At 43.2% G+C, this 22,909-nt stretch overlaps 1 protein-coding gene and 1 long non-coding RNA gene across 2 annotated transcripts in view; one reads left to right on the top strand and one right to left on the bottom strand.

Moving 5' to 3' along the window:
* LOC138395080 (aldehyde oxidase) overlaps positions 1 to 11,912 on the top strand; it is a 65,600-nt gene extending 53,688 nt beyond the window's left edge. Inside the window, exons 27-35 of the mRNA XM_069487514.1 lie at positions 1,694 to 1,789; positions 3,675 to 3,803; positions 4,449 to 4,523; positions 5,975 to 6,027; positions 7,231 to 7,345; positions 8,436 to 8,501; positions 9,980 to 10,168; positions 10,630 to 10,797; positions 11,686 to 11,912. Of these exons, the coding sequence (XP_069343615.1) occupies positions 1,694 to 1,789; positions 3,675 to 3,803; positions 4,449 to 4,523; positions 5,975 to 6,027; positions 7,231 to 7,345; positions 8,436 to 8,501; positions 9,980 to 10,168; positions 10,630 to 10,797; positions 11,686 to 11,736 (942 nt within the window). The 3' untranslated portion in view covers positions 11,737 to 11,912. The remainder of the gene's footprint in view (positions 1 to 1,693; positions 1,790 to 3,674; positions 3,804 to 4,448; positions 4,524 to 5,974; positions 6,028 to 7,230; positions 7,346 to 8,435; positions 8,502 to 9,979; positions 10,169 to 10,629; positions 10,798 to 11,685) is intronic.
* On the bottom strand, positions 8,412 to 9,966 carry LOC138395764 (uncharacterized). The gene is made up of 2 exons (XR_011235554.1): positions 9,540 to 9,966; positions 8,412 to 9,283 (listed from the first exon to the last, which is right to left on the bottom strand). It is a non-coding gene; the product is annotated as an uncharacterized lncRNA (long non-coding RNA).
* Positions 11,913 to 22,909: the final 10,997 nt, after the last annotated feature.

Here is a 22,909-nt window from a genome sequence, read left to right as displayed (position 1 = left end):
AGCTACTCCTCATCTTTATTCTTTTGAGAATAAATGGCCAGGAGCCCAAGACGGTGTTTCCAGGAGTCACGTGTCAACAGGCAGTAAAACATGCTCTGCTGCATCTTCCCAAGGCCTTTGGGTGTGAGTGTTATGGCTACTGTGCCTTCTTCAAGATTCTAAGAGTCTCCTTTGGGCTGCGAATATATGTGCCTTTGTCCTAAGAGAAAGCACCCTGATGTCTCTGTTTGCCAGCACATCTCTACTTTACACCCGCTGCCCAAGTAAACGGAGCCCACTTTCCCTGTCAAAATTGTCTTATTTGGAACAATAGAGACTTCTGGTTGTCATTCACTAGGGTAATGAACCTTTGGATAAAGAGGCAGTTTTCCAAGTGTGGTCCACAGTCCATAGATGGCTGTGAAGGCCCTTCTTGTGGGCAGAGAATTTATGGAGGAATACAGAACTTTCCTTGGGTTTATCTGGTGATTGACATGTAATTCCATCCAGTTTTACTTATGACCAGGGTTGCTTACAAGTAATCTAAGTGGGTAATTAAGGCTTACTAAAATTTTAGGTTTATTAAGTGGAAATGAGCTTGTTACTAGAATTTTCCGAAGACCCTGCCATTAAATCATAGATTATTATGCCACTGTGCATAAAAACTTAAATGTTAAGAAACCTAGCTGACAGAGCTTTAAGTGACCCCTGGCTTACCCAGATCACATCCATGAGGTTGGCACTTCCCAGCTGAAGAGCTGCAGAGCTTGCCTTGCAGGCTGTCCTGGACTGCAGTGGAACCACGCAGAGGCATCTTCTCTAGGACCATATGCTATTGATGTTGTCTTATTAATATATTGGAGGCTCAAAGCGGAGAAACCATCCTGTGTTCTGCAGCCCTCTGGGATATCTCCGTACTCTAGTTTAGCACAGGCAGATTTGCAAGAAGGCACATTCTTGTTAATCGTAAAACATGTTTAGCTTAGAGTCTGGATGTTTCTTATTGCAGGAGCTTCTCATGCTGTTGGCAGGCCGGTTCCTTCTGGATCCTTGTGAGGCACTATACAGTTAAATACGATTACTTCCAAGTTCCCTTTCCACTCCAGAGCTCTGTAATTCTGTACCAAGATGATTTAGGGTGGGCTTAGCTCATTTTGCAGCAAAAAAAAATTAATGTCTATCCATCCCATCTTATTTGGATGTTTATTTTCACTCCTCTGCAACACACCTCCAGCTATGGGATTATGTGTGCACACAAACAGTTATTCTCCCTCTCGCTCAACCTGTCTCTACTTAACTTTGCATTAAGCCCCCCTCCTCCAAAGAGAAACCTAAAATGTTGCTCCACTCTGGGCTGGGGAGAGAGGGGTTCTTAGAGGCACCAATGTGCTCAGATGTCCTAGTTAGGAAATAGTAGCTTAAGGAACATAGTCTTGCCATAGACTCAAAGCCACCTAGGGGCAACATGGCCTCTCATGGGGTGACCACAAGGCAGTGCTAGCCCAGTATTGCCCTGGCTCTGCTCGGTGCTCTCAGGGAAATGGGAAAAGCATCTCTGTGGTTTGGTTGTTGTTGTTGTTGTTTGTTTGTTTTTGGCAGAAGCTAGGGGGATGGAAAGGAAGGGGTCATTTCCAAGGAAAATGTTTTAATTGACATGATATGTGATAATATCATCAGAAAGCTCATGGATACTGTTTTCATCTTTTCTGCTTAGGCTGCTGCCCTGGTTCACATTTACTTAGATGGTTCTGTGCTGGTCACCCATGGTGGAATTGAAATGGGGCAGGGCGTCCACACTAAAATGATTCAGGTAAGATTGCAAATAACTGGATTAAGTTGGGTGTGTGCTTATAGATATGCTCATAAGAGAAAAACTATCAGTGTATATTTTCCATTCCAACATAAAGGATAGGATTTAGTTTTGACTACTTAAGCTGTTAAGCTATTAGCAGAAACTGAGAAAACAAGCCAATTTTGTAACTGAACTTCCTAAAAGAATGTGTCAGAAGAATCTCCAGTTGTTTCATTGCTAAAGAAGGTTGTGTGTTTATTGCTGCTTTCTTTTAGATATACTAACAATAAAGCTGTCTTTTTCGAATTTTGTTAGGCAATAAAATGATGTCTAAATTCTGATGTATTGCATTATTTCTTAACCTTTTCATATTAAGGGCCCCAAACAATTGATAATATAAATTATATTTGGTATTTCTAGTCAAATTTTACCAGTTTTCTTTTGGCTCACTTATTTCAGATTAATTTTAAGCTACTGTTTGTATATTAATCATAACAGTAACGTTATAGATTATAAAACATTTGGAAGAGGAAGAAAAAATTTTTTAAAAAGACCTTACACAAATCCACCCCTTAGAATAAACACCATTTGGGATCTTTCCATCTTGTCTTTTTTTCTTTTTCAACAAATTGCTAGCATGCTTTTATATAATTTTGTATCCTGATTTTTTCCCACTGATCCTTATATAGAGTAAACACTTCCCCCTGTCATTAAGAATCCTTTACAATCATGATTTCTAATGGCTGCATGTGGATGTATGTATAATTTAATCATTCCCCAACCGTTGAACACTTTAGTGAATATTTTTGTACATTAACCTGTGATCGTATCAGTGTTTGTTTTCTCAAAATAGATTCCCAGAAGTAGAATTACTTGGTCACAGGGTGTGATTATTTAAAATTATTTGACACACATCATCAGATTGTTTTCCAGAAAGTATCCATCTCTTTATACCCCTAACCAACACTGCATGTTATAGACTGTTGAAAATTTTAGATAATTTGATAGGTAAATGAAAGCATTTCATTATTACTTTAACATTATTCTGGGTATAGAGATGTTGAGTGTGTGTTTTATTTTATGTTAATTTGAGAATTGTCTAGTCACACCTTTTCCCATGTGGAGGGTGAGATTTCAGTGTTTTCCTTATTGGACCACCAGAGACCTTCGCGTTCTAAGCCTGTGCACTCTGTGCAGACGCTCTGAGAACCAAGCGTTATGGAAGGGCCCTATATGCCTGTGTGCTTGTAGAAGTTGTAGGTAAACACTATTAAACTATGCTGCTAGCAGGAAAGAGGAGAATTTTGGATGTCAGCTAAAGTTAGCCATATGATTTTGCTCTCTAGTACTAACAGTAAAGGAAGAATAAAGCAACCAGCTAAGTTGTTGTGTTGGCACATGGCCCGTGGCACCATCTCCTTCTTCTGTGACCCATGTATTCATGCTGCTGCTTTTCCAAAGCCATCGCCCTCTTCCATGAGAAGCGCTCTATTCCTGGAGCAACTCCACAAACGTGGATAGGAGATAGACATCTCCTGTCATTGATAAAGTTGTCTTTGCTAGCATTTTGCAGAATGTGGTGGTAGGAGAGATCTCGAAGGCGTTGATTCCATGATGTGAAAACTTGAATGAAGCATTTCTTCCTGCCTTGGCCTGAGGCCTCACCTCCTCTTTCTGATGCTATTGCATATGAGAAAGTCAAAGAAAAAGAAAATGTGTTTAGGACTTGGAGTCCAGACTAGCTACAGGGTTTTTAGAAAAGAGAAACTGGAGGAATTTGTGGTCCTGCTCTCTTGTCCATATCGTGCATATGAGGGCTTTACACACGTGCTACCACCTGGGCATGTGCACAAGTCTATGACTGATCAAAGTATTTGAAAAGAAACTCTCTCCTAAAATCCAGGTGGCCAGCCGTGAATTAAGAATGCCGATGTCAAACATCCACCTGCGTGAGACAAGCACAGAAACTGTCCCCAATGCAAATGTCTCTGGAGGGTCTGTGGTGGCGGATCTCAACGGGTTGGCAGTAAAGGTAACAATCACTGCAGTGGCGTCCAAATCATTAGCCCTTGTGAGGGCCAAATACGTGGGTGGAGCTCAGAAGATATTGAGCGTTAATCCATCTCTTATCTCCTTCCCCCAGTCTCAGGCTCAGTCAGGGGTGCAGCACCCAGCAGCTCCTGTGCTGGAAATGCCACCTCTTTTTCTCCCTCACTCCTGACTTCTCACTGGTCAGCAAGTCCTTTCAGTTCTACACAAAGATGTCCCTGTGTCTTTCCACTTCTATATTACGTTAATATCACTTTGAGTCAGACGCCCACCCCTCGCCAGGGCCATCGCAAGACTTCTGTCTCTCCACCCCAACTTCCTCACCTTCCACTCTGCTTTCCACTAAATCTGATCGTGCATGTTTGAAAATAGCGGCCAGTGGTGCCAACAGTTTTTCTAAGTCCTGACTTCTTAGCATGGCTTACAACGCCAGCTCAGACACACACACACACACACACACACACACACACACACAGATGAAACCTTTCACATCCACCTTCTTACAGGATTGGTCTCTTATCCATGTTCCTTCTTAGATGAGCCTATGGAATGACACATACCATGTTGTTTCAAAATTTGTGTTTGCATGAAATTATGCTCATAATTTTAATTAAAAAATAATCCCTAGGATGCTTGTCAAACTCTTCTAAAACGCCTTGAACCCATCATCAGCAAGAATCCTGGAGGAACTTGGAAGGATTGGGTGAGACTCACTGGTTCTCTGTGTTTTATGTTAGAAAAAAGGGGGGGGAGGGGAGAGTGAGAGAAATATGTGTGAATTAAATAGCTGCAGAAAGGGCACATGAAAAGGTACCGCTGTTGCATAATGATAAATCAGAGGCCCTTTGGCTCTCGGCATGTGGAAATCCTATCACCATGTGGTAGAAGAACTCTTCCACCTGAGAAAATTTTCTATTAGAGAAAAAGATGGTTCTTCTGCCAGAACTCCTATTTTAGGCTAGAATTACTTAATGCTTCTTCATACAGAACCTAAGTATTTTCTGGATAATAGCTGTAAATCTGCTTGTTCTCTTTTTTGGGGTTCCACTATTCCTAACATAGAAAAACAATATTAACATCATTCTACGAAAGTAAAAATCATGTAAGCACTCATTAAGAACTAGGAAACCAAGCCATTGGGTATGTGTTCATCCAGTAGTAGATGCTCAGTGGAATGGAAATATTTAGCTTCTTCCTTTTATCTACTTACAATCTATTAGGAAGGGAAGAAACATATTCTAAAGCCAACTAGCAAACTTTTCCAAGTAATAGCTTATAAAGTACCAGATGATGTGGAACAAATATCCATAAAAACTGGGAGCATGTGTCATGTGGACTATTCTAGAATGTCAGGTTTTGCAACATTAAAAGCACAGCTCTGGGGGAAATAATATTTGGGGAGTCCCACTTAGAAATGGTTCTTGCTATTCTATAGAGTAAGGACTCATTATTTATAATGTGTATTTATGGGAGCTCTCAACCCTTTCTGGGCATATTTGTTTCTGCCCTCTGCGCTGTGCTGCCTGAGCCCAAAAGGCTGAGTCAGTCTGAAGACAGCTGGAGAGAGACACAGTGCAGAGAATCGGTCCTCCGCCTGCCCACTTTCTGCTGCAATGACTGCACTTCTCACCTTTTTTTCTTAGACTTGGGGACTTGGACCTAATCCCCATTTTTCTGTATAGTAGTCAACTGTGTGCATTACAGAGTCAGGAGAACTTTTGGTGTAAATGGTGCAATTTAGCAAAATTATTCCCCTCAGCTGAAACTGTTATGGATACCCGAAAATAAAATGAAACATCTAACTGATCATTGTTTTCTGCAATGTCCCATGTTAGTAGCAGAGTCTTTCCAGATGACTGAGTGGATTTCTTCATAAGTAGAACATACGTTGATGACTTTAGCCTAGTCTATAAGCACAACATACCACGCAGGCAGTTATTACCATTGTATGCATTGGACAAATGCTGTGGCTGCAAGCAGTGAACAACAAGTGCCCGTAGGATGGAGAATGCTGAAAGGAACAAATTAATCTTGGTCCTTCTTCATTATTACTGCTGATAGCTTTATTTAACATGTAGTCAAATTAAAATTGGAGTCTTGATGATTCTTTCTTTAGCCATCCTCAGTGCATTGTGTTATGCTCTTCCTTCATAGGCTCAGACCGCTTTTGATGAAAGCATTAGTCTTTCGGCTGTTGGATACTTCAGGTAAACTGTCCTTTTAGTCACATGCTGTGGAAAATAACAGCGGTATCTTCAGGAGTTTCAGTTTTGTTTGCCATTTTGGCAAAAGTTGATTTTATACCTTCTATGTACCCATCATTATAAAGATTTAATATTATCTGCTAGCTAATCCAACTGTCCAGAAAGACTTTTGCTAGGAAAACTAGGCACACAAATGAAATTCAACTGAATTGATGATTCAAATCACACTGGACAGTATTATAGGGCTCTCTGGGGTCAATACTTTGAATCCACAGCAGTGGCTGACTTTTTGTTGAAAACACAATCTATCCCTTAAGTTAAGAAACAAAGGTGGGGGGGGTGCAAATTAAACCCATAAGATAGGTACCATCTTACACCTTCAGGATTGGCAAAAAAATTGACAATAACCATGTGACATCAAGATGTGAAACAACAGGAACTCACTTAATTTGGAAACCATTTTATGAAATTATTTTGCTAGAGAATGAAAGCCATCAGAGAGCAGGGTGATACGGCATCTTATGTGGTTTGGACACTTTGCCAGTTGTCATGGGCGTCCTGGGCACTGGCTGGCTCTTGGAACAAGCATTGGAAATGTTCTTAACAGCCCACTCCAGGCTGGGGGGAGCAGAGGAGAGAGGGTAGAGTCCTGGCAAGCTGCTGCTTCTCTCTTACCACTGACATGTGTCTGATGTCCTTAAAGAGCAGCTGGGAACAGAGCAGGCCGTGGAGCCCAACAGTGAGAGATCAGAGTAGCAGCAAAGGATGAGAGCCGGGGACCTCGCCCCTCACACACAAGGTTGTTTTCTGAAGCCAGAAAGATAGACAAAGCAGGCGAGTCCTTGAAATAGGCTTTGGTGATACAGGTTGAAGTCCCCAAACCTGATGACAGTAGGGTTACATGACCCAACATTAGCCAAAAGCAATAAGATGGCTGATCATGAAGTCAGCAGCTCACCCCCAAAAGTAAGGAATCATCGGCCAGGAGTAATGGGTGTGTTTATCAGACAAAGCAAGTTAAATAAGGAAGAACTAAATATTTATTTATTCAACACACTTACTGAGCATGTGTTATGTGCTGGCATATCATTGTACAAGCATATTCCTCTGGTTTGCACAACTCATATGGGTCTGTGTAATCATCATAGTTTGTGATTGGGGACTTGATCACTTAACACCACTCTTCAATCATCCTGTTTCCTCCAGGGGTTATGAGTCGAATATGAACTGGGAGGAAGGTGAAGGACATCCCTTCGAATACTTTGTGTATGGAGCTGCCTGTTCCGAGGTTGAAATAGACTGCCTGACGGGGGCTCATAAGGTCAGTTCCAACCAGAAAGGTCTTCAAGTTGCACTTTAGATGCACCTACATTCCACAGATGCCACCTCTCTGAGGACAGATGGGTGTGGGACAGCACCATGCACTTGGCCTACAGGTGATTTCTCTCGATTACCAAGAGAAAATGCTCAGTGTTTGCCTTGGCGGTTTGGTTGCTTCCAGTGGAAAACAACTGGTGGTCTCTCTTCTTTATTTACCTCGCCCTTTTAAATGGAATCAGGAAGGAAACTACTTCAAGAGAGAAACACAGCCTAATGGGGGCTTCCATGTAGACTGGTGGCACAACCAGCAATCCTGACCTCTTGTGAGAAGTGCCAAACTGTGACATTCTTGAAGAATTTCATAGGCATCCATATTCCACTAACAAGCACCAAGAGCCAGCCCAGGATGGGCAGTGGACAGTTTTTGATATCTTTTACTTTTAGGTCTTGCCTTTTAGGTCATTTAAGAGCATGCTTATGCTTTTAAGGGATGCCATGAAGAGATGCATACACAGATTCACACACACACACACACACACACACAAACACACACACACACAACTCAGAGACCAAGTCGTAGTGTCAGATTTATTCTCTCTCTGCTCTGAAACTGCAAAACCTAGAACACCGTATGACAGTTTGAAGACTTTTTGTTATTACATCCTGAACTCTATGGTTCAGTAAACATCACTCAGCCAGTTGTACTCTGGGTGCTGGGCTGTAGTCTAGCCACGAAGTTTTGCAACAAGAATGATGAGGGCCATAGATGTTATTTTTTGCTGTGTCATATGGTGTGAATTAAACTCAATCTGTTGCATCACCCAGCTTGAATTAAAATCAAGTAAATATTTTTTCTTCTATTATGTCCAAGAAAAAAAAAAACAGTGCTTAAGCTGGTTAAGAATATTGGCATAACTTTGAAAGTTTTACATAATAAACTTAGTCACATAATAAAATCTTTGTTGCTTCTTCTCCTGAAATAATGTGCCCCAAAGAAAGGTTTTACACCAAAGCTAGCCTGGCAGGAACTGTTTCTCAGTTTCAAATTATCTTCATTAAAATAAACATTTTAACTTTTTTTTTATTACTAGAACCTCAGAACAGACATTGTCATGGATGTTGGCTGCAGTATAAACCCAGCCCTTGACGTAGGCCAGGTATGTGTGACTCATGTGCCTTGCTTTCCTGTTTGTAAAAGCCAAATTTGATGTGGGGTCTGCAGGGGAGCGTTCTGTCAGGTTTATTCATCCTCTTATATTTCTGCCCCTTTAGTCAAACTTTCCATTCAGGCCAGCTGCAGAACTCAAAGTTCTTACTGTTTAAAAAGGGGAAGGAAAAAAGGTGTTTTTAGGTACTTTTTGAAGAAACATACAGTCTGCAATTGGGAACCTGAGTGAGGCAAGACCAAGCCTCAAGGTGACCGGGGAGCCCCGACTTTTGGGGTACGGGTAGAGTTCGTGCTGAAGGCTGAGCCTTCGCCATAAGGCGGGCTGCAGCTTCAAGGAGCTTAAGGTTATGTTGGGACAACAAACCTCAAATAATCAGAGTAGTAGCTATTGATAGGCAGCCTGTGGGCTGAATTCTACCCACAGACATTTTAAAATTTAAATTTGAAATAATTGACAAGGTTGGAAAATCACAAATATGAAGCTTCTCTTGCAAACAGAAAACTTGCCAGGGGGGGACCTGCATTTCCATAGGGCACAAGTCGGTTAGCTGCACCTTTAGAGAGTCACACACTCTCCAGTGACACAGGACCCACCTGGCATCATCACACACTTGCTTTACCTGCCTCAGAGCGTAATCTCACGTCCTCGCCAGTCATGTCACTGTGCCGTCTGAGACTGGGAAGAATCTAGGCGATGGAGAAGTCAAAAGAGGCTTCAGGGAAGACGTGGGTGTGGACCAGGATGTCAAGGAAAGAACAAGAAACACCGTTCTGGGTGGAGAAAGAGTGAAGGCAATCAACCAAAAGAAAGGCATGAAAGTCAGCGCAGGAGCTCACCGCCTATGTGCAGTGAGGCCAGCACGGATGACGGTGGCGAGGGCCTGTGTGGGAGGAGAGGGCCTGAGGCAGAGGCAGGGAGCAGACGAGGCCTGGGGGAGGCCCTCCCTCCAGAGACAGGACTTAACTTAGTGGGAGGAGGTGACTTGGCCGGGAAGTGGCCTGGAGTTTTAGGAACACTCATCTTTACCTCCGAGTCCAGAGACGTGAGGCCGGCCAGCTTGGGAGCGAGGAGGTGGGATGAGATGACGGGATTCCAGCTTCCGCTAGTGCGCTGGGGTCTGCGGACACATAGTCAGAGGGTTTCATCTGCCTCACAGGCAGAAAAACAGGGCATTTGGGCTACAGGCTCTGGGAGGACTCCTCTCAAGCTGTCATTTCAATGGCCAAACCAAGACTAGAACCCAGGTCATTGGACTTTGAACTTAGCACTGCATGGGATGTTTAGAAATGCTTTTAGGTAAACTTTCAGCGACAGGCTCCAAGACACCCTGAAAAACCTGCGTGAATTGTAATTTAAAAATTCCAATGAAAAGCATCAAGTTGAAATGCTACTTACTGTTAACTGTATTTTCTCATACATGGTAATTCTCCTTTTTTTTTTTTTTTTTTTTTTTTTTTTTGGCTCAGATCGAAGGCGCGTTTATTCAAGGCATGGGGCTTTATACCATAGAGGAACTGGATTATTCTCCTCAGGGCCTTCTGTACACTCGTGGTCCAAGCCAATATAAAATTCCTGCCATCTGTGACATTCCCATGGAATTGCACATTTCTTTCTTGCCTCCATCTCAGAACTCGAATACCCTGTATTCGTCTAAGGTAAGCTGTGCTCCGGGAACAAATGCACGTTTACCTGATGCCTGCGGGGCGGCAGGAGGGCTACATCCTTCTCGTGGTTGGTATTTTTACCAGGACTACAGAAGAAAAATCCCTATGAAACATTTTAATTATAAAGTAATTTAAAAACATAAAAAAAATTGAATATTCCAAATCCTGGAGACTAACAGGAACTACTGTTGCCATCAGATTATATCTGATTTATCATCTTGCAATAATTATCTTTATGCTTATATGAGGCTTTTTGTATTTGGGATTCTTTCCTTAGGCTAGATTTCTAAGAATGGGAATACTGGGTCAAAATATGAAATAACTTTTAAAAAAATTTACATAGTATATGGTATTATATGCATGTACACTACATATGTGCATATACATATGTACACATACATACATAGTGAGAGAAAGAGAGTCACAGTCTACTGGGCTTGTTTCCCTGCCAGGGTCTGGGAGAGTCCGGGGTGTTCCTGGGCTGCTCCGTGTTCTTCGCTCTCCGTGACGCGGTGAGTGCAGCCCGGCAGGAGAGAGGCCTGTCTGGGCCCGTGAGGCTCAGTAGCCCGCTGACCCCAGAGAAGATTAGGATGGCCTGTGAGGACAAGTTCACAAAAATGGTACGTTCTGCCCAGTGGAAAAAACAATTACAAAATTCTGAATTTGGGGCCCCTGTCCTTGTGGTAAAGTTTTGTTAACCCACCGCTGTTGTCTCCATGGAAGAAAAGGTGACAGGAATGCTGGGGGCATTTGAGCAGGAGAAGAGCAGAATGGCCCTTGAACGTGAGCCCCTGGGGTTGCGTTTCTTCATCGGCCTGGCCCTGCCTGCAGGGGGCCTCCGTTCTCTACCACTCAACGGCAGAAGGTTCATTCCCATTAGTTGTATGTTCCTCTCTTGTTCTGTTCCCTTCCGAGGACATCCTGGTCAGGAATAGAAGTTCAGAAAGTGTGCCCTGAACCCAGGACACCCAGGCCAAGAATATGGGCCCCTCCGACGGTCTGCCTCCACCCTGACCCCAAACACCACCGGGAAAGTGGATCACAGGAATCCCTCAGACAACAGCCCCCCTGCCAAGCAGACATCTCAGCCCTCCTGTTTTCAGTGACCGGATTTTTAATTATGGGAGGAAGTCAAGCTCTTCACAGTTATTCCCTGATTCTAAGAAAGCTGTTCCTTACATTGAAAGCCCCTTCTACACTCCTCCCACGCTGGCTCTTTGTGGCATCGTTCATGGCTCTCCATGGGCCGCCGCCAGCCACCCCTTCCACGCTGGGGAAACAGAGACCAACTCCACGCTTCATGAGGCCCCCTTCCTGCATGAGACCATAACCCTGTAGCCGCCCCATCTCTCCTGGATCCCTCCGCAGGTCACAGCTGCTGTTCCCTGACCTCTCAGGGTCCGGTTGCCCTCTGGTGGTTTTTAGCCTATTTTATGTTCTGCTATTTTTCACCTAAGTCACAAACATTTTCCAAATAGCGAATATCCAAATTTATTCTTTTATCCTAGATTCCAAGAGATGAACCTGGATCCTATGTGCCTTGGAACGCACCCATATGAATCAAATACAAACTTCTGGAGAAAATGGGGTGACTCTTCCCACATGGCAAACTATTCAGTCTCTATGCTCTAAGATGCCGGATCCGAAAGACAGATTTTCACAGTTCAGAAATCATCCCACAGAGTGTTGCTTTTATATGAAGCTGATTTGAAATGTTCCATTTAGATTTGATAGATACACTTAAGCAATTTATAAATCATTTTAAATGGTATAAACACTAATTGGTTTCCTCCAGGGTGATAGTCTCCATTACTCTGTCCCTTAGATCCATCCAGCTAAATGGAATAGATGATGACTTGTGTGTGACTCATATTTGGCTTGTATCCACCAACAGAAATTATACCGTCTAGTGAAAGGCAATTTTCTAAATAATTCTATTATTAGTATGAACTATAAAGTTGTCATTTTTTTCTAATTTGTCCTTTTCTGCTATCACCCTCTTTTTCTTGTCAGGATAAATATAGACACTGTACCTAAAAATTCTGTGGGATCAAAGAAAAAATAGAAAATTGGACTTTATGAAAGCTAAAAAAACTAACAAAGTTTGTGCTTTAAAAGATACTATGAAGAAATTGAGAAGAAACCCACAGAATAGGAGAAAATATTTGTAAATCGTATATCTGATAAAGGTCTTGTATCCTGAATACATAAAGAACTTTTATAACTCAACAATAAAAAGACAAATAACTCAATTTAAAAATGGGTAAAGAAATTGCTGGATCATATGGTAGTTCTATTTTTAGGTTTTACCCTAAATACCCTGACTTGATCATTACACATTCTATGCATGTAAGAAAATATTACACGTACCCCATAAATATGTACAAATACTATGAATCAATAAAAATTTTTTAAATGAGCAAAGGAATTGAGTAGACATTTCTCCAAAAAGAGATATAAATGACCAATAAGCACATGAAAAGATGCTCAAACTCATTGGTCATTAAGGAAATGCAAATCAAAATCACAACGAGACACCATTTCACACACACTAGGGTGGTTATAATCAAAATGATAGACAGTAGTAAGTGTTGGCAAGGATGTGGAGAAACTGGAAACTTCTTCATTCCTGGGGGGCATGTAGAATGGGGTAGACACTGTGGAAAACAGTTTGGCAGTTCCTCAAAATGTTAAACATAGTTAACATAGAAGTTAAACATAGACTTACCATATTCTTAGGTATATACCCAAGAGAAATGAAAACATGTTCACACAAAAACTTGTCCACAAATGTTCATAGCATTATTCATAATATCAAAAAGTAGAAACAACCCAACTGATAAAATGCAATAAACAAAATGTGATATAGCCATACAAGGGAATTTTATTCAGTCATGGGAAAAAATAAAGTACCATTACATGTTATAACATGGACAAACCTCAAAAACATTACCTAGATGAAAGAAGCCAGACACAGAAGGCCACATATTGTATGATTCCATCTATACAAAACGTCCAGAATAGGCAAATTCAGAAAGATAGAAAGTAGATTAATGGAGAGGGGACTGCTAATGGGTATGAAATTTTGGGGTGATAAAAATGTTCTAGAATTGGTGGTAATGATTGTACAATGTCAGTATACTAAAACAACTGAATTGTATACTTTATAAATGTGAGTTTTATGGTATGTGAATTATACCTCAATTTTTTAAAAGAAGCATCTGTGGAAAGAAACAGAAAACTTGAGAAAGGTTGAGAAGTTGTGAGAATCATGAAAAATCGACCCCTACGGCATTCGGAGACATGGAAACCTCACAGGGAGGCTAAGCAAGACATAGTCACAGAGAAACTCGACTTCCATTAATGGTAGCGCAAGCACCCGCACTGAGCTATAAGGCACCAGAGACTTAAGATATGATATCTTCTCCCTGTCACACCCTCAGCATGGAGACTGTTGTCCCAGGGCACGGTTAAGACTATAATAGTTCTTTAGTGGCCTCAGACTAATGACTAAGGTCATTCTTGTTATGGTTACATGGGTCTCTCCCTTTAGATAACAGATTTTCTCATTAATACCACAAATATTTATGGAGCATCTCTGTGCCAGGCACTGTTCTAGGCATTTGGGATAGATCAGTAAACAAAATAGAGATCCCTGTCCTTGGGAAGATCCTATTCTGGTTGGGGAGACAGATAAAATAAAAAATGTAATAAGGGAATTAGAGAGTATGACTGATGTTGGTGAGGGCTAGGGGGAAAGTAGAAGTTGAGCAGGTTATTCATGGCTGATAGAGAGTAGGTTGCAGCTGGACTAGGTTAGGGAAGGGCTGCCACGGTGACAGTGTGAGCTGAGCAGGTATGGGGAGGAAGTGTGTTCCAGGAGAGGACACTAGAGCACAGTCACTCCAGGAGGGCTGGAAGGCATGCCGGGGAGAGGAATGGGCCCAGCCTGCCTGGGGGACAGCAGTGGGGCCCCCGCGTACCACGTGTCTGGCGCAGGGTCAGGGAGTGGGCAGTCACGTGGGGCCTTGAGGCCATTGTCAGGACTTGGGCTTTTCACCTGAGCAAAGGCAGAGCAGAGGAGCAACGTGAACTTAGTAATAACTTCTGTTGTGGAGGATCACCCTGGATGCCATATTGACGCAGGTCGTGGGAGGCAAGGGCAGAGGGTAGACATAGTGCTCTGCCTTCTCCCTCTCTCTTTCGGGGGTGCCTCCTTTTCGTCCCTTTGCCAACTCCTCCCCCTCCATCCTGCCTCTGTGGATGCTGGAATTCCTGCCAGCATCCTCGCAGCCATGGGTCCTTGTTTCCCATCGTGTCACATGCTCCCTGGCGGGTGACCTGCTTTACTCCCTGCTGGGGAAGACTCTCTTGCTCGAGCTTTAGCTCTATAAACCCAACTCGCGCTTGTTATTGCCACTTGAATGTCTGAAAGGCCCCTCAGACTTTATGTGTCCCAAACACATCTCCTTGGCAGTACAGCCATCCACAGGCTACTAAAGCCAGAAACGAGGGAATGATCTGAAACGCTCTGTGCTTTCGTGCACCACACATTCAGGCACGAAACCCTGTCAGTCCCACCTCGAGACAGTTCCTGAATCCGCCTCTCCCTCGCTTTATTTCCATGGCTGCTGTTATTCCAAGCCACCTTCCTTCCTCCCCTGACAGTTACAATAGCCCCCTTCTGATTTCCCTGCATTCATTTTGCTTCCCTTCCAAACCGTTCTCCTTCTTGAAGCCACAGTCGTATGTGAATACTTGTGGACACAGACACACACCTGTGCACACACAATGTGATCATGTTACACCCTTGCCTAAAACCCTTCAGTGGCTTCCTGTTCATCTCGCCGCAGCCTTTGCCTGTGTCCTCTGCCTGGAAGGTGCTATTGCTTCCACCCCACTTTGGTCTGACTGCTACTGTGTAGTTACATGCGCAAAAGTTAACCTGAGGATCTTGTTAAAATGCAAGACATAAAGTCCTGCAAGCCCAGAGGCAATAAGGTAAGATGAAAGTGGAGCATCCAGAACCAAGGCCCGGCAGGAATGGAAGAAGAAGCAGGCTGCGTGAGCAGGTGACGCAGATCCCGCCACCCACCACTGCTGCTTCAGCATCTCTCCCTCAGCTCCACCTGGAGCTCCTGGGCAGAGTGGAGGGTCCCTTAAGACAAGCTGATGGAGAAGGGAAAAGTCTGAGCTTGGTTCACAAGTAGGTTGGCTCCATATGCAGGTACAAGCCAGATACGCACAGTGTCTGCACTACAGCCCCTTTAAGAGGTGGCGAGGGAAAGTCTTCCCGATGGGTAGAGCTTTGGGAAGCACACCTGCTTAACCACTTTATGTGAAAAACAGAAGTGGCCCAAGGTTAGAACATACACGGAGCAGCAAAATGTTTGGCCAGCTGGCCAGGGGCCTGGGAGGGGAAAGGCTGCGCACCAGACTGCGTGCATGGGCACATGGAGTGGGCACCACGTGTGAAGATTGTCATATCACAGGTTAACACCCACAGAAAGCTCCTGCCGTGAAAGAGTTGCTAAACAACCAAGTGGACAAAATGACATGGCCATTTGACGTTAGCCAGCCTCTGTCATTGGTCACTTCAGTGCTGACACAATGGGTGTGAGAAGAGTCACAGTGGCCCAGATGAGGTCGTGCATGGGCCCAACGGCATGGACTCCTGCTCACCACACAGCTACTGAATGTCCAGTCTGCCCAACACAGAGCAAAGCTAGTCCTCAACTTGGCACCCTCTCCCCAGGAGACCAACTGGCCATTTGGTGGCAAGCTGACTACATTGAACCTTTTCCACGCTGGAAGGAGCAGTGATTCATTTTAACAGAAATAGATACATTTTATGGGTAAAGGTTTGCCTTTCCTCCCTCCAGGGCCTTAGCCATCACCGCTATCAAAGTGCTTACGCAGTATTAAATCCACCGTCATAAGATCCCATGTAACATCATGTCAGACCAATTTACAGCAAAGTAAGGAGATCCACTTTATGGAAGGGTGGGAGTCAGTGCGTGACCATGAAACCCACTGGCCACATCACATACTGCACCACTCAGAAGTGACTGATCTAACAGGGCCATGCAATGCCAGCAAGGCCATGGGGGCTCCCTCCTCCAGGGCACAGATACTCAAAATTGAGGGCTCTATTTGATGCTATGTCCCTGGTGGGCAATTAACAGACTTGCAGAAAATAGTTGGGCTTTTATAGTGTAGTTAATACTCATTGTGTATAATAAAAGTCTTCAGATAGAGAAAGTCAAAGCTCTAATAGGAAAAAATAGTCAAAGGACAGAAGAATAAATAGAAATATTCTCTAAATGTGTAGCTAGGCTATCGCCTCACGAAAGAAGAGAAATGTCAACTATGAACTGTTGTTTTTCCCACACACTGGCAAACAGGATAGTTTGGGTAATACTCGGAGCTGGAGAAGGCGTGGGAGGCACACTCTCATACATGATTCACATGTTAAGGCTCACGTTTTAGAGGCAATTTAGTCAGATCCAGCGTTGTGCATACCCTTCAACCCAGAAATGCCAATTCTGGGAATTTGTCCGACATAAATATTTGCCCAAATGTGCAAAGATGATGTCCAAGAATTTTCATTGCAATATTATTTGTAATACTGAAAAAAATTAACATAAATGAATAGGAGACTGTTTAACAAATTATGGCAATAATAAAAATAACCTTTACTGAGAGCTTGCTATGTGCCAGGCACTGTTCTAAGCACTTTGCATGTACGAGCTGATTTAATCCTCAGAGCAACGCTGAGGGAGATACTATTCTGTCCGTTTCACAGGTAAAGCAATTGAGGCACAGAGAACCTAAGTAAATTGAAAAAAAGCAGATTTTGAAATACCGTGAATAGTTTGGTTTCACTTCTTAGAAACTAACAAAAATAATGCACATGTGTATGTATATATTCATATGTGCACGGGAAAATTCTGTATGGATACACGGGGATCTGGGAATAGTTAACTCTGAAGAGTAAATGTTCGGATGAAGGATTTGCATTTTTTGCTTTATGTACTTTTGCGTTGTTCAATTTTTTTTAAAAAAAATAAGCCTTCTTTTTGCAATTTAAAAACAACTTAGGAAAAAATACATTTAACACCAAGACACTCACCCAAATGCAGCACGTTTGCATGATTCAGTTCCGTGTCACTGACTAAAGTGGGTTCTTGTTGCTGGCCATAAGGAGAAAGTTGATTCCAGTGGGCTGCTCTCGGGACAGGGAGAAACGTGCATTACGTGAGAGCTAAACTGAGATTAAAGTTCCAGGTTGTCTTAAGGTAGGAGGAAAGTGGGGGGAATAAGAGTGTTGGGAGCACAGACAGGATTCGATTGGAGGAGCACACTCAGAGAGCAGGTCCAACTCCCCACCCCCCGGGGGGGCTGCCCTCACCCGGCTGTTTACCCGCCTCCAGGGAGCACCTCCGCAAGACCGCAAGTCCAGCAGGTGGACACAGCAGCAGGTGCTTTCAATACAATTTCACAAGATTCAGCCAATTATTTTGGCAAAATGTCTCATTCAAAGGAGTCAGACCAACTTGTTTACTTTGTAAATGGAAGGAAAACAAGTTTTCTACATTGTCTTTACTGAATTCACATAGAGAAAGGAATCACGGTAGAAGGGATCTTTTATTAACCTTTGCCAAAAAGATATGAGGTTCAGGTGACTGGTGTGTGAGCCGCCAATTTGCTATATGACTGGGACAAATCTGTATCTGTAGTTGTCCGGGGTGGGGGCAGGAGGAGAGACAGAGAGAAGGAAAGGAAGAAAGGCGGGAGGGAGAGAGAGACAGGCAAAGACAGAGAATCTCTGTAATGATGCAGAAGACATTAAGATTACTAAATGCAAAGCCCTCGACATACCGAAGTCTTCAGCCCACCTTCTGTAACTGCATCGGTCTTCATCTGAGCGTCAGGTGTTGACCCTCTTTCCTCAGATCTTCATCTCTCTCTCCCTCTCCACTTCCTCCCACAGCCCTGACTCCTCACACCTCCGTGCCACCACCGAGGCCGCCCCATACAGACACCCCCAAATTAAGAGTCTAAAAACTTCAGATCATTTGCAAATAATCATAAAATGTTTGACCAGCAAAAATGGAAGAGAAGTAACGCTAGAAAGCCAGGAATACACTTCACAGTTTACATTTTAACCCCTTGCTCCTTTAAGCAGGGTTTCTTAAATCGTTTAAGAGAATGGGCCAAATAATTTTCCGGTCCCACTTTGTTCTGAGTTCTTGAGATTTAGCTAAGGCATAATCCATGACTGGAATGCGCTCTTTGCTTCTCACTGTCCTTGGCACAGTGCCCAATGTGCAACCCAATATCCTTGTTTTCAGCACCACTGGCCAAGAAGAAGAGGTAGTCCAAGTTGAAACTGAGCATACTGGTACTGTGTGCTGCGTGCTCCACACACAGCCATGAAAAGAGACGAGGGCTCAGGGTGGCTGTGTAATGGCCCGAGACCCCTCAACTAACATGCAGTAGAGGGACCTGGGCTGTCATCTGTCTGCCCCCAGAGCATGTGTTCTTTCCACTGCTCCACACTGCCTCCCCTCAGGGGATGGCAACTCTTCCAACATCCCCTTACTAAAGGGAGGTGCTAGTGGGTCGTGCGAATGTTTTCCTGTGGATGCTGAAAGAATGCTACTTGCCTACTGCTGCCAAGGTCTTTGTTACTTAACTTTTCAAATGTGAGTGAAAAACAAACAAAGGGTATGCTTTGCAGGTGGTGATGAGCATTAAACCCTAATTCAACTCTCCACTTCTTTTATTCAACTATGAAGGCAAAGATTTTTTAAAGTGTATAGCTACTCAATATTTCATAACTTTTTATTATTTTCCCAAAACCAGTGTTGTCTTAGAATGCAAATTCTTGTTGGTTATCCTCTGAAACAAAGCCAAACATTTGTCCAGCAGAAATAGAGCCAAATACAATACAGTGTTTTATGTAATTTCATAATTGCCAAGAGTGATGTTTGGTCAAGCCAGGCAAATAAGATCAACAAACATATTCTAAATGATTCTTACTATTCAGAAACAATGAATCGCAGGAAAATGGCCTCAACCTGTAGAATTAATGTCCTCTGCTCGGGTCATTGAGAGGAATTCAGACCCTGAAGCAAATTTATTGTTCTATCTGAGAAAGAAATCCTATCCTTTTGTTTGTTTGGGAAAGCAAAGCAAATAAAAAAAAAAAAAACCCTGTGGAAACTGCAATTTCTCTTGCAGTAATAGAACTTCCTTCTATCAGGCTTCATTACAAACGTTTTGATTGTGCATAGGAATAGGCTACAGTAGGCGGCTTGTCTTGCAAATGGAATGGTATATGACCGTGGTTCCTAAATCTAAGCAAGGATAATGATCACCTGGGGATCTTGTTTAAAATATGGATTTTTACAGCCCTACTCCCGGAGACCCTGAGGCACTGTGAGAAAGATTAATTCACAGGGACCCTTGGCCTCTTTATCTGTATCACAGTTAGCTGAGCTTCCTGCCTCGGTCTCCAGGGCCAGCTGCCGGGCCAGCTATGAGCACGTGATCCTTGCCCGCTCCACCCCCGCGTGGAACCCAGGGCAGACCCTGGGGAGCCAGAGTTCCAGCGCTGAGCCCCACAGTGTGTCTGACCAGTCTGCCTCCTGCAGGCTGTTCTGATCCCCAAACGTCAATCACAGAGTGAGGACCGGCGCCCCCTGGAGGCTGGGCCCTGCGGCAGGTTTAGAGACCGGAAAACACAGCTACACTTGCAACCAGGCGAGATGACACGCAGCATCCAGAGGGCAGCCCTGGCAGACACTGACTGAAAGTTTGGGCATTTTGTGGCTGATTCACCAGGCCCCTCCCAACCACCTGCCTGAGGCAGGGATGCAGGCTTCAGTTCTCAGAAAGAGTGGAGGAAATTTTAAAGACAGAAAACATCTTTTTTTTTCCCCCAGGCCATTCTCTCTGTTACATATTCCCCACTCTCATTTCTACACTTCCTTGTCTATGGGAGGAGGAGCGACTACCCTGTTACAACTTCAGGCCGTTTCATTACTTCAGGGGGGAATTCTCCCTCCAGGAATGCTTTGGATCCTACCACAAAGACATGGAAAGGGGATGATTCACGTTTATTTTGGTTCCTATAATAAAATGGGAAAAACAAGGGTGCATAGTCTATGTTTCCTTTGTGTAAATAGCCATGCTGCTAATTGTAGCCAGAAAAAATAATTTTGTGACCTGTATGTTTTAATTTGGCCTTTGTTGCTATGTAATAGTCTTTTATCACGATTATAAATGTTGAGTATCCTCCAAACTGAGTTATAAACCTTTGGAAGCAAGGATTATTTCTTGTTCTAAAAATACCTTTCCACACCACAAGGAATTTGTGTTCCGTAACAGTTGTTGGCAAACCTGTGAGTCAAAGGCCAGAGGGGAGGAATATCACTGCCTTGTTGGTCTTCCTGCCCCCAGGAAGTCCCTCAGGACATCACAGCACACAGCTGGGTGTGTTAGTCTCAGGGCCAAGTTTTTATAGGATTTTTTTTTTAACTCAGGTACTGAACATTCATTAGTAAAATTTTCCAGAAGTGAATGAAACACCAGGTACCCGCCTAGGTCAGAACAAAAGTTAAGAAGTGGAAAAGCTGGAGCTGTCTTTATGGAGAGAACCCTTGACAATAAATCCCTCAAATTGAAATTCCCTTCAGGGCAAGGGGCAAGTGGTAGCAGAATGAGGAGATAACAAAATAAAAGCGTGTAATCCCTATGTCTGTGGTCTTGGGGGAATTCAAACTGTGCCCTTGAAGCAATGCACTGGGTTGATCTTGGGGACCTCCGTTCCCAACTACCTCAATGGAATATTTGCCCAGAAGCCTCCCCGGGCATTTTAAATGTGCACAGTCATAGCGCTTCCAGCTGTTACCCCTCTACCTGTACCAATCAGAAGCCACTATTTCATTTCTGAGAGCTTCCTGCCCCTAAACTTTCAAGCTAGAACCCTGTGTTCTTTGCTTTGGGGAAGGATTGCTAAAGGCCACAGCACCCAGTGTGGGTTCTGCACCCCAGGAATGGTGATGAGCTTCCACAGAGGAACCACCCGGAACCCTCTACAGAGCAGTTCATGGAAACCTTGAAGGTTAAGTCACTAACCTCTTAAATCGTAGAAGAGTATTGTCCCTAACAAGAGAAGGAAGATGCTAGAGCATTTTTATCCAAGCAATTAGGCCAAACTGCTACACAAAGATTGGTTTTTTGGTCTTTAGGATTCACTCCTGTTGAGTAGTGTTGGCAAAAATTATCCGTTCCTATATAGCAGGAGGGGAAACTGAGGCAAACAGCCAGAAAGTAAAGTAAATTTTCCATATGACTATTACATTCTTGGCCCTGTATCAGTTGCTTCTGGTAATTTTAGTGTGACATATTTTTGGGTAGCATATGCTTATTGAAACAGTCTTTGCATCAGTGTCATTGATGCAATTGCAATATTATTGGTGTTTGGAAACATTAGGACTTTAAAATCTTTTAATTATGTGCTTAGACCTAACGAAAAGAAGCAGTGACCTTTTGGTTTTTTATTTGTTGTTGTGGCTGTAGCTGCTGAAGTTGTTACGGAAGTATTATTAATGCTTATGAAATCATAGACTTAGGAATTAAGGAAAAAATCACTTACGGCTCATAAACTCGCATTTAATTAAAATGCCTTAAGACTTTTAAAATGGCATTTCCCCTTTTTTGTCCTTTTGCAAACTGTTTTATTCCTATAAAATTTCATATATGCATTCTATCCTGTCAAGATACTTTTTGAATTTTATTCTGTTATTTGCAAGTCAATCTGATAAACATTGCCTTCTATCTTTATGTAAGTCACTGACTAAAATATTGAATGGAATAAACCAAGCAGAGAGCTATGAGAAAATTGATCGACACGGAACTGCTGTTTAATCAAGTACAGCTCCTTCTGCGGCATCGTGCATTTTCTGACAACCCTCCCTCCTGTCCTCAGAAGCACGCAGGTGTGTCGAGTGCCTGGTGAAATCCCCATGCGCTGTGTCTACAGCACTGATCAGAGTCTCAGTCTAGAATTCTTACCCCAAGAGGGAATGAAGCTGGTTTTCTTGAGCATCCAATCTCCTCTTAGGAACCACTGCTTCTTGGCCCTGTAGTTAATAATCCACTCCAGAATAGATCTAGAACATCTCCTGAGAACGAAGTCAACCACACCTCATAGCCATCTTTTTGAAACCCAGGATCAGTGGTTGCTTGTCTCCAGTATTCTAGCACCACTTGGCTGCATCGTGATGTCTCAAAAAGATTACAGACATGGTTTCACGACCGCCTCTATGAATTATTTCAAGGTCATGGGACATAATTCACCGTGATCAATCTGACTCATTGAACCGATTTAAACAGGCTGAGCTCCCTCCTAAAATAGCCACATGTCTTGGGCTTCAAGTCTTTTTAACTATGCTTGTCTGATGTTTTTAGTTCACCAAGCATTCATTTGTGAGAAATATGCAAGCAAAAATAGAAATGTGGTTCTGCCTTCTCTCCAGCTTCACTGAGCAGGGTATTTGTTCTCTGTTTGATACGGAAGAGGCAGGATTTGAACTCCCATAAGCTGGTTGCAGACTCCCTGTCCTTAACCACCTCATTGAATTTATTTATTTTCCCAAGACTATCTTTCTTATTATTTTCTTGGAGAATTACCAGAACCTCCTTTATTATTATTCTTTTACC

This window comes from Eulemur rufifrons, chromosome 1 (genome assembly GCF_041146395.1).
Source record: "Eulemur rufifrons isolate Redbay chromosome 1, OSU_ERuf_1, whole genome shotgun sequence".
In the NCBI taxonomy this organism is placed as follows: Eukaryota; Metazoa; Chordata; class Mammalia; order Primates; family Lemuridae; genus Eulemur; species Eulemur rufifrons.
Note: the sequence above shows the minus strand (reverse complement) of the source record. Positions and strands in the feature narration are given on the sequence as shown.